We start from the raw sequence: 12,786 nt of genomic DNA on the forward strand, positions 1-12,786 counted from the left end.
AAGTAACATAAGTGAGGATTTAACTTAGATCTCAATTAAAGAACCCAAATCTCTCTATCACTATCACTATCACTATCACTAATACTATGCCACAAATGTTGGATTCAAACCTAGTTTACTTAATTATTCACTCCCACTTTAAACTAATAATTTAAAGTACTCATTAAAATACATAAAGGAGTCAAGTTGTAATCATCTAAATTATAATTATCACTTTTCAAACACCCCACATTACATCTTATCTTTTCATGTCATGCGGGCTTTTTAACATTGTACCAACTCAGTTTCCGACAATCATTTCGACAAATTAACAAACACCCATGATGCATGTTCACTTCAACATGCATGTTTCCATCATCACACACACATACTATGTGAAACCAAACCCATTTAACAACCACTTCAACCCATACCACACATGCAATGTTCCAACAAAAACATGCATTTGCCTATGAGAATGAGGAAGAATGCCAACAAAGAACATCCAGTTGACCTCACAGGGCGTCGGGTCCTTCGATCACTAGGCGGAAAAGACAAGCACAGCAAGATCTGCACGTCGAAAGGGTCAAGAGACCGACGCATTCGGCTATCAGCCAACACTGCGATTCAGTTCTACGACGTGCAGGACCGGTTGGGCTTTGATCGACCCAGTAACGCCATTGATTGGCTCATGAAGGAAGCGAAAGCCGCCATTGATGTGTTGAATGGTGATCAGTATCATCATTTTCATGACTTGCTCGTTCCGGATACAACGAACTCTATTTTCAACGTCTCAGCGGCATTTCATCGAACACCTGGTGTCCCGGTCCAGCAGAACTTGAACCAGGATCAAATTTATGGGTTTAATAAGTCCCAATTTGTGGGTAATCCGATTCATTGGAACCCTGATTATAATGAATCAGAAGGGTTTGAATTTGTTAACAGGGAACCCCTTCAGTCCAGTTTTCACACTCAAGTTGCTGATGATGTTAACAATAATGAAAGTTATGGGTTATTGGGTGTTTCTTTTGACCCAGAAATTCAAGTTCAAGAAGCGGTAATGATTAATTAACTGTTTGATAGATTGTTATAAACTTGTTTATCAAGATTAAGGTGGTTTATTTTTTTATTATTATTTTTTTTCAGGAGGTTGAATTGAAAGAAGATGACCGGAGATATGATCAAGGTTATATGTTCTAAGGATTAGTAGGTTTTTAAAACTAATTGTTGTTGATGGCGTTGATGGAAGAAGTTATTTAGATGCTAATAAATTAATATTATATATTTGAGTATGTTTACATATTAGTTTGTATCAAGTTTGGTATTTTTGTGTTTACAATGGTTTGGGTAAAACCCCACATCGTTTAGTGGTGACGGTTTTAGTTCGTGATGGACATTGGTGTAAGATTTAGGAGTAAATTTAGTGTGTGTGAGTTTGTTGTTCTAAAAAATGTATGTACGGTTGACGTTGGTTTGAGGTTTGAAATTATTTGAGTCCATCGTTTGGGTTCGAAATCTAATTTTGTTTCAATGGATGGTTAGATGGTTCGTAACTAGATTCTCTAAAACGGTCTACATACTCTCCTCACTGCCTGACCGAGTAACTGGGGATAATTGTCGTGCACGAAGAAGAAAAAAATCATGATTGAGCCAAGCTCCCACGAGTGGATAAATGAAACAATTGTATAATCAAGCTTATCATGTAGGTAATTAATACTAAACAAAATGTAATCAAATAAGTCTGATCATATAAATTTATATACTATTAATTTGAAACATTTGTATGCATATTTGGTTTAAGTTAAGCTTAAGTGGTTGTACCTTAATCAAATATTTGTTGTAAGTTGTGTTTAAGTGTTTGGCTGTAAGTTGTGCTTAAGTGGTTGTACCTTAATCAAATATTGATTGTAAGTTGTGCTTAAGTGTTTGGTTGTAAGTTGTGCTTAAGTGGTTGTACCTTAATCAAATATTGGTTGTAAGTTGTGCTTAAGTGGTTGTACCTTAATCAAATAATGGTTTTATTACCTTACCAAATTCAATCTGTTTTGTATGCATGTATGGTTGTAAATTGTGCTTAAGTGGTTGTACCCTAATCAAATAATGGTTTCATTATCTTATCATATTCAATCGGTTTGATCCATTCAAAGTTGTGCTGTTTTATTTGTAAATTATTATTATTTATATAAATCTAATTAATTTAGCCAAAATCTTGTATAAATATAATTTGCAACATATTGATGCAATTGTTGTTGTAATATGATTTATATAGTGGTAATGATATATATTATATATAGATTACGATGAACCTGTCAAACAGAAAAAAATAGACGCGGGTTCATCGTTACGCGTGAGTCCTAGATCAACTTAGTTATTTTATTCTATGTTTTACGTTTCGGTTTAATTTCTTTGCATTAACACCGCAACTTCAGTGTCGGTGGTTGCTGGCAGTAGCATGACATTAGTGCTCGCCCCCGGCGCAACGCGGGGGTGCTTAATACTAATTAATACCAATTGAGCACAAAACAATTGTCCCCTTTAACACAAAAAAAAAAAAAAAAACCCAATATATAAACATGCTACATTTTTTTGAACGTCAAACTAACACACTCCTAAATAATTCTATTAACCACTTATACATGCACCTTGTAAAATTTGAACCTTCCACTACTTGAATAGAGAATAAACACCTTACTACCAAACCACTAAGTCATGAGTTATAAACAAGGTACATAATTAGCTACCTATGTACCAGATTTGAGATGTTGTGTGCCATAAATTACAAAATAGAGACTTTGTTGTCTAATCACACTGACTCGAATGATTTCACCATATATTTAGGCCCATTCTATACACACCCCCCCTCCTTTCTGATTACATCCCCCCTTGTGAGAGGAAAACTGTCGGTCCCACGCAGGTCCCACCTATAAGTATGTGAGAGGAGGGGGGTGAAAAAAGTAAATAGGGGGGTGTAGAAAGTAGCACCCTATATTTAATGATGCACTTCTTGAACCACACATATGAGGCTTGCTTAGATATGAAAAATAAGTGAAGTCACGTACAATTACTTTATATCACAATCATAGGTCGCATATAATTTTAATTCTATCACACAAAAAGGAACATGCAATAATAATGAGTGTAATTATGATAAGGACTATTGCTAACAAAATAATTCGAAAGATAAGTCTAAGCGATCAACATAATCATTATAAATGTTAACATTACATTTATTTTAATACTCATTGCAAGTTTTCTCAAAATACTAATCCAAACTTAGATATATAATGTATACTAGATTAGAACCCCGTGTATTACACGGGTCGAATAAATGTAATTTTATATATCAAATAATAAAAAATATATCTGTGAAAATCTCATTTATTACACGAGTTGAATAAATGTAATTTTATATACAAAACAATAAAACAATATATATTTAGAAATCTCGTTTATTACATGGGTTGAATAAATGTAAATTTATATATTAAATAATAAAAAAGTTATATCTTTAAAAACCCCGTGTATTGTACGGGTTGAGTAAATTTAGTTTTATATACTAAATAATGAAAAACGTTACATTTTTAAGAGCCTCATATGTTATACGGGTTAAGCACATGTAATTTTATATACTAGACAATAAAAAGTTATATCTTTATAAACCCTATGTATCATATCGATTGAATAAATTTAATTTCATATATTACGTAATAAAAAAGTTATATTTTTAAAAACCTGTGTATTACACGAGTTGCATAAATGTAATTTTGTATAGTAAAAAATAAAAATGTTATATCTTTAAAAAAACCTTGTTTATTATACGGGTTGAATAAATCTAATAAAAATTTGTATCTTAAAAAAAACTAACAGATATACCCGACATACAATGGATGGGGTGATTGCGGTGATGGTTCTTATAAATGTCACGTAAATATAGTGATTACCGTAATTGAGTTTAGAGTTGAACACGGAAATAAAAGTATAAAACCAATAAATATGGATTAATATTTTTGTTTAACGTACATCTTTTGTTAATTTTAGGGTAAATAATTTTGAAATCTGATAAATATTTTAAAATATTATATTATCTCTCATACGAATTGTTTAAATTTATATTAATTTAATTTTATAGTTATTTTTAATTGATTTGAACGTGATGCCTCATAGATATATGTGATCCTTTTGTTTCAGCTAAAAACCACTATTAAGATGGGTTCCCTAAAAGATTAAGATGGGTTCCCTAAAAGCTATATTGAGTTTATTAATCATAAAATAAAATATATTTTATTTAACATAAATAGTCTATCTATACTATATAATAAAAGAAACCATTTTTAGGACACTTGTCATCATATTAGACCATCTCTTATAGATAATTATAATTATAATTTAATCTTTTCTAATTAATTATAGATAACTCCTACTAAATATTATTTATTTAATATCTTATATTATAGATAATCCTGCTATTAAATATTATTAGTTTAATATCTTATGGATAATTATTAGAGTTAATTGCCAAAATCGTCCCTGAGGTTTGGGCGTGTTTGTCATTTTCGTCCAAAATGACTTTTTTGTACCAAATAGCCCCCCACGTTTGTAACTTTTTGCCATTTTCATCCAAATGCCTAACTGGGTTAGAAACAATCGTTTGATAAGGTTTTTGGTTTTTTTTTTTTTTTTTTTTTTTTTGAAATTTCACAAGTACATGACCTAAAATGTAATTTCTTTTTAAACCTAAAACCATCACCCTCTGCTTTCTCCATCTGCAATCTTCAAAACAAACCATCAACTACCACTCATACCGTTACCTCCACCGTGTAATGCTCATAAATAGATATAAATTAAGATGTATCGACCAGTACCCATCACATATGCCCTTCAACGAAACCTTTTATGTATCGACCTATATGTAATGAAATAAATTAAACTGAACATATTAGCTGAACTCATAGTACAGTTGGGTAGATCATAAACAAAAAAAAAAGCTAAATGGGTTTAAACTGTCATCACACTGCAGCTAAATGAAGTGGTTACCGGTCTTAGCCTTTCACGTTTTTGGGATACACGCATACCTCAGACAAAAAATAAACAAGGAAATTCGAAGTAACTAACAGAAACCATGAATCAAATGGAAATTCCAATAAAGTTACCCAGGACATGATTATATTCGGTTTCATAAATTTGTAAAATTAGCACATGATGATATTCTGTTTACAAAATATAAGGGAGACGGATAAGAGGAAACAGAGGAAGTAAACATGAAACTAAGAACACTTGGAAGGTGATGTTCACATGTTTCTTATCAATAAGCAAAAAGGATAAATATGTTAAAAAAATGCATATGACTGTAATACTCCAGAGCATATAAGTATAATTCGTCAAAACGGAAGTTAAAGATACCATAATAGGCCTATATATAATTCTACAATTTGTTTTACATGTAAATCTTTACTTTTATAAAGTTAGAGTTTAAAAAGAAATTACATTTTAGGTCCTGTACTTGTGAAATTTCAAAAAAATAAAAAAAAACTTATCAAACGGTTGTTTCTAACCCAGTTAGGCATTTGGATGAAAATGACAAAAAAGTTACAAACGTGGGGGGGCTATTTGATACAAAAGAATCATTTTGGACGAAAATGACAAACATGCCCAAACCTCATGGACGATTTTGGCAATTAACTCTAATTATTATTTAGTTTAATCTCCTTCTCATTTATAATCTTATTTATTTGAATTAACTATATTTGAACGTTTTGTTTAGTTTAGTATCAAATAGATATTACGAAACTTTTTTTTTATTTAGTACAGATATAAAATTAGATTTATTATATATATAACTTTTTATTATTAGATATATAAAATTAGATTTATTCAATTCGTACAATACACGTGGTTTTTTAAGGATATATATTTTTTATTATTTAGTACAGAAAATTACATTTATTCAAACCGTGTAATGCGTATATTTTTAAATACGTAATTTTTTTTATTATTTGGTATATAAAATTACATTTATTCAACTCGTGTTATAAATGAGGTTTTTTAAAGATGTATTAAAACACTATAAATAAGCAACCTTTTTATGCATGTATGTCTTGTACCTAATGCTTTGGGAGATTTTCAAAAAAAATTTGATATTTTTACTTTTCACCCAAAAGTATTTGCTAAATTACTTTTAACCCAAAACTATTTGTTTTTTTACTTTTAACCCAAAACTTTTTATTTTTTACTATCTATCCTCACAACTTTTTTTACTTTCAACTTTAGTCCTTTATAGTTTTCATTTTTCGCTTTATGTTTTGTTTTAAATTTTGGGGGTTAACACATCGCAACGTTCGTGTGTGGTGTAACGTTTTTATGTTTCGTTCTAAACTTTGCGAATTAACACGACGCAACGTGCGTGTGGGGTTCAACGTTTTTACATCGTCTATTATTTCCCCGTTTGACAAGTTCGACATAAAGTGCGGGTCCTAGATCGACTTAGTTATTAATTTCCATGTTTAGCGTTTCGGTCTAATTTCTTCACATAAACACGCCGTAACTTCAGTGTTGCTGGTCGCTGCGGTAATGTGGCATTGATGCTATTTGGAACAGTTTTACGCCCCTGGGGGTTTTTCAAAGACAAAATGGTTATGCATATGGTTGTTGTAACCTTGGCTTTGGGGGTTTTTCAAAAAAAAAAAATTGATCGTTTACTTTTCACCAAAAAGTATTTCATAAATTACTTTTAACCCAAAACTATTTGTTTTTTTTACTTTTAACCCAAAACTTTTTATCTTTTTCAATCTATCCTCATAACTCGCTTTTTGTACTTTCAACTTTGGTCATTTATAGTTTTCGTTTTCTGCAATTTTTTCGCTTTATGCTTCGTTCTAAATTTTGTGACTTAACACATCGTAACATGCGTCTTTGGTTTAACGTTTTTACGTTTCCTTCTAAATTTTGCGAGTTAACACGACGCAACGTGCGTGTGTGGGAGAACGTTTTTACATCGTCTATTTTGTTCCCATTTGACATGTTCAACATAACGTGCGGGTCCTAAATCGACTTAGTTATAACTAATGAATTGCCGCCGCATTGCGGTGGGTTGTAATTCTAGTTATTTTATTATTTGGTAAACAATTGTACATTTATTCAACCCATGTAATACATGTGGTTTTAAAGATATAACTTTTTTATTTGGTATATACAATTACATTTATTCAACCCGTACAATATGCTTCTTATAGATATAACTTTTTATTATTTAATATATAAAATTATATTTATTCAACCCGTATAATAAATGAGGTTTTTGAAAGATATATTCTTTTATTATTTAGTATATAAAATTTATTTATTCAACCCGTGTAATACACGGAGTTATAACCTAGTATTATTTATATAAAATTATATTTATAAAAAATAAATGGTTTTAATGAATGACATGCGTCCTCTTATTGATTTCTTTTATTATACAGATATGGATATAGATTTAGTAGTATAATGATTCGTGACATTCCTTCGATTCTAAAATCTTGTGATGTAATGTAAATTTTAGAATAACATGTTATAAGTAGTTTACTATATGTAAGTTATTACTAAATATTATAAACCTTTTACAACGTCACATATATTTATGTTAAATTCACCAAATTTATCTTTTACTTTATTAATAAAACTAGGACCATGCTTTGTGGCGGAGCTGTTAAACCGAACAAAAAGTAAACGTGTAAAAACATTGAATCACGGACGTGCGTTACGACGTGTTAACTCATAAAATTAGATAAAAATAAAACATAGAAAAGAATAACTAAATCGGCTTAGGACTCGTGAGTTATAACAGGGTCGTTAAACCACAAAAAATAGACGTAAAAACGTTGAATCACATATGCACGTTGCAACATGTTTTACTCACAAAATTTAGACTGAAACGTAAAATGACAAATATGTAAAAGATGAAAATTAAAGAGGTTAAGAAGTAAAAACTAAAGAGGTTGGTGTGTATACAAAATGAAAGTTGATACGTCAAACATCTAAGAAAAATAAATATAAAAATCACTCGCGAACCATCTTTGAAGGATGGATAATAATTAGTATCTTATAATCAGAGGCGTCTTTGAGAATTCACATACCCTGGTCGAGCTTGAAAAAATGTGCCCTTCCGTTATGTTTTGTTATTATTTAAAAAAATCAAATTAGTATTGGGTTCAATAAACCTAATTCCAAGTGGGCTAAATTCTAAACCATAAAAAATGATTTGTAAATGAGCCTATATTGGAAGTGGTATGTGTTTACTATTTAAAAAAATAATAACAACCTATCAACTTCTACAACATCTCAAGAATAGTCAATCTCAAGAGTCTTCATAACTCTTTATAATTATTTCATTTACTATCATTTATGTTGTTATTAATTCTTCATTATTTCGTTGTCCTTATATATGTACCCATTGTAATTTGTTGAGGTATAGTGAGAGTTATCATTTCCTACATGGTATAGAGCCAAGACCGATCCACCCTCCCTCCATCATTCTTCATCATCGGTGCTATGGCTGCCTCTTCTTCCGAATCCACCCCCTCCCTCACTCTCTTGCTAATCTCATCCCCATCAAACTCTCATCCTCCAACTACATACTTTGGAAATCCCAAATGGAGCCTCTTCTTTCCCTTCAAGGTCTCATATCACATGTTGATCGCTCAGTTGATTCCCCGATTCCCACTGTTACCACTAATGATAAAACATCCCCTAATCCTGAGTATGTTTCATGGCTTGCTGCTGATCAACACACCATTGTGCTCATCAATGCCACGCTATCGGAGGAAGCGATGACCGTAGTGGTCGGCCAGGCCACCGCTCGTCAAAGGTGGCAGTCTCTTGAAGCTGCCTATGGTAACAGTTCTATTGAACGGGTCCAGAACCTCCGTGATCAGCTTCGCACTCTTCTAAAAGGGTCTAAAACTGTGACTGACTTTGGTCGTCAATTCAAGGGTTTGTCGGACCAACTGGCGGCGATCGGATATCCGGTTAACTGGGATGACCAGACTCACTGGTTCCTTTGTGGTCTAGGACCCTCTTTTGAGTCTTTTCTGCCATCATCAAATCGGTTCAGCCCCCGCCATCTCTTCAAGATCTTATTTCCAAAGCCGAAAGCCATGAAATGTTTTTTCGATCGTTACATGCAAACAATTAGCCTCCATTTGCTTTCACAGCCCAAGCCGATCGCACCTCCACTCCTGTGCGTGGTCGTCGTTCTTCTCGTTTCGCTGGATCCGGTAACCGTGGTGGTCGCAATGGTGGTCGTGGTTATAACAGACGACTGCCCCATTGCCAACTGTGCCGTCAATCGGATCATTATGCTTCTGCATGCCCCTCGTTGTCCACTTTTGCTAATCGCCACAATTTGGTTGATGAGAGCATTGCTAATGCTTTCTTATCGAAATGTGTTCTTAATGAATCTCGTCCCGATTTGTTTGCTGATTCGGGAGCAACGGACCACATGACTCCCAATGATCAAAATGTCGTCAATACCACACCATCTTCAGGTAATCAATCAGTTATGTTTGGGAACGGTCACTCGCTATCGTTTGCCTGAACAGGTTCCTCTACTCTCTCTAATTCATTAAAGTTAAATAATGTTCTTGTTGTGCCACATCTTACGCGCAATCTTCTCTCAATTAGCAAACTTACTATGGATAATCCTGTTGATGTCCTATTTTCTTATCCTTCTTTCTTTATTCAGGATCGCAAAACAAGACAGGTTCTGGCTCGCGGTCAATGTGAAGGTGGTCTTTATGTTTTGAAGCCCACTCCTCATGCTTGCTTTTTTACGTCGTCGTTTTCCATCGCATCTTTTGAACTTTGGCACTCCCATTTGGGACATGCCCATTTTGATGTTATTCATAATCTAAATAAATGTGGTTCTTTGTCCGTTTCTGCTTTATTACCTAAACCTCAATTATGTCAAGCATGTCAAATAGCCAAATCTAAAAGGTTACCGTTTGAGTCAAATAATAATAGGGCTACTAAGCCTCTTGATCTTATCCATTGTGACCTTTGGGGTCCATCCCGGTTTACTCAAATGATAACTTTAGATATTATGTCATATTTGTGGACGATTACTCTCGTTTTTGATGGTTCTATCCTCTTCGTCTAAAATCGAATTTCTATCATACATTAGACATTTTTTTAAAACTCGTACAAAACCAATTTTCATCAAAGGTTAAAGTGTTTCAAAGTGACGGTGGCACAGAATTTGTTAACCATAAAGTTCGGTATCTATTTGAACAAAATGGCACCCTACATCGTCTCTCATGTCCGTATATACCGCAAAAAATGGACGTGTCGAGCGCAAACATCGACATGTGGTTGAAACAGGTTTGGCCATGATGTTCAATGCTCAACTTCCCACGTCTTTTTGGGTTGATGCCTTTTCATTCGCTGTTTACATTATTAATCGTTTACCCACTCAAACTTTAGAAGGTGCATCTCCATATGAGCTTTTATTTCACAAAACACCAAATTACAACACTCTTCGTGCCTATGGGTGTCGTGTGTTCCCGTATCTTCGGGATTATGCCGACCACAAATTAGCACCTAGGAGCCTTCCATGTGTGTTCATTGGATACAATCCGATACACAAAGGGTACTGTTGCCTTGATCCTAGTACCAATCGCGTATATATCTCTCGTTATGCGCGTTTTGATTAATCCATTTTCCCGTTTCAAGGTAGTTCGGCCACACCAAACCTTTCACAGCTTGATCTTGTTGCATTTCAGGATGATGCTCCTACTCCCACTCCATTGGCCACTCCCACCATGCCTTCGGCTACCTCTCCACTAGTTGATCAACATCAACTCTCTGTTGATGTGATATCTCACACTTCTACCCCACCAATCTCCACACCACTTTCGGTGCACCCGTTTCCGTCGCCACCTCCTTCCCCGACTCCATTGTCTTTATCTGAAGACACATCTTTGTCCCCTGCGTCCCCTTCTTCTGCGTCTCCTTCGTCTGTCGTCAGTCCGCCCTCGACGGTCTCGTCGGTTCCTACACCGCCACCCTTACCATCTCATCCGATGATTACTCGGGCCAAAGCCGGCATCTTTAAACCTCGCCATTTTGCTGACTTCTCACATTTGGTTAATCAGCCACTCCATCATGCCTTGCATGCAGCTAGTGACCCTAAAACTCATAAATCTGCGATTAAAGACCCTAAATGGCTGGATGCTATGAACAAAGAGCTCGATGCGCTTCATAAAAATCAAACCTGGTCCCTCGTTCCTCGTCCTACTAATCGCCACATAGTTGGCTCCAAGTGGCTCTTTCGGACAAAATATCTCTCTGATGGCTCTATTGATCGTCATAAAGCCCGCCTCGTTGCTCAAGGTTTTTCTTAATACCCGGGACTTAACTACTCTCACACTTTTAGTCCAGTTGTCAAAGCGTCTACAATTCGTATTATTATGACCATTGCTGTCTTGAATAATTGGAAGTTACACCAACTTGATGTTAATAACGCTTTTCTACATGGGAACTTAAGTGAATCTATTTATATGGAACAACCACCGGGATTTCTTGACCCGCAATTTCCAGATCATGTTTGTAAACTGAACAAAGCTCTTTATGGGTTAAAACAAGCTCCACGGGCCTGGTTTCGTAGACTAAGTGACTTTCTTGTTCGTAGTGGGTTTACCTGCTCTCAGGCTGACCCGTCTTTGTTTATTTTTAACAAAGGCTCATGTGCTATGTATGTTCTTGTATATGTTGATGATGTTATTGTGACAGGTAATCAAGGACACAAACTACATGAATTTATTAAAGCTCTCAACACTGAGTTTGCACTTAAAGATTTGGGTGAACTTAGTTACTTTCTTGGCCTTGAGGTTGTTCACATGCATCAAGGTTTGTTTATACATATACGCTACTGAAGTGCTTGAACGAGCTCGTATGATGGATGCAAAACCGACGGCTACACCTCTCTCATCCACGGTCTCGTTTACCTCAACGGGTGACCCGTACCACGATCCGACTTTTTATCGATCTATAGTTGGTGCTCTACAATACTTAACTATCACTCGTCCTGATCTTTCATATGCCGTGAATCAAGTGAGTCAATTTTTACATGCTCCAACAACACAACATTTTCAAGAAGTCAAACGCATCCTTAGATATGTTAAAGGCACGATATCATATGGGCTCAATTTTACCAAACCAACCAATGTTAACATACTTGGGTTCTCTGATGCGGATTGGGCCAAGTGTCTAGAAACAAGGAGGTCCACCTATGGTTATTCTATCTTTTTTGGAGGCAATCTTGTGTCTTGGAGTTCAAAGAAACAACCAACTGTGTCCCGCTCAAGTTGTGAATCTGAGTATCGGGCCATGGCTAATACGACGGCAGAAATTATTGGTATTACTCATCTTCTAAGTGAACTTGGTGTCCTACTTACAAAGTGCCCAACGCTTCTATGTGATAACCAGAGTGCACTCTTTATAACTCAGAATCCAGTTGCTCATAAGCGGGCTAAACACTTGGAACTTGACTATCACTTCATTAGAGAGCTTGTTGCTTCGGGTAAGTTACTCACCAAGTCCATCCAAGCTTCAGGTGGCAGACATTTTTACAAAAAGCTTGCCAAAACCGCAATTCGAAAGTTTCCGTTCATTGATTCGGATTAGTCTACCACCGTCTCGCTTGAGGGGGGATAACAACCTATCAACTTCTACAACATCTCAAGAGTCGTCATCTCAAGAGTCTTCATAACTCTTTATAATTATTTCATTTACTATCATTTATGTTGTTATTAATTCTTCATTATTTCATTG

General features: G+C 34.7%; 1 protein-coding gene across 1 annotated transcript; it reads left to right on the forward strand.

Annotated features, from left to right (window-relative positions):
• The first annotated feature begins 313 nt into the window (after window positions 1-313).
• LOC110890398 lies at window positions 314-1,499 on the forward strand. The gene is made up of 2 exons (XM_022137995.2): window positions 314-1,036; window positions 1,126-1,499. Exons 1-2 carry the CDS (start codon window positions 419-421, stop codon window positions 1,177-1,179), a joined length of 672 nt encoding a protein of 223 aa, XP_021993687.1. The 5' UTR covers window positions 314-418; the 3' UTR covers window positions 1,180-1,499.
• The last annotated feature ends 11,287 nt before the right edge of the window (window positions 1,500-12,786 follow it).

This window comes from Helianthus annuus, chromosome 11, assembly GCF_002127325.2.
Source record: "Helianthus annuus cultivar XRQ/B chromosome 11, HanXRQr2.0-SUNRISE, whole genome shotgun sequence".
Lineage (NCBI taxonomy): Eukaryota > Viridiplantae > Streptophyta > Magnoliopsida > Asterales > Asteraceae > Helianthus > Helianthus annuus.

Coding starts and splice junctions, on each gene's coding strand:
- LOC110890398 (XM_022137995.2), top strand. CDS start 419: ATGCAATGTTCCAACAAAAACATGCATTTGCCTATGAGAATGAGGAAG. Junction 1,037..1,125: donor AAATTCAAGTTCAAGAAGCG/GTAATGATTAAT, acceptor ATTTTTTTTCAG/GAGGTTGAATTGAAAGAAGA.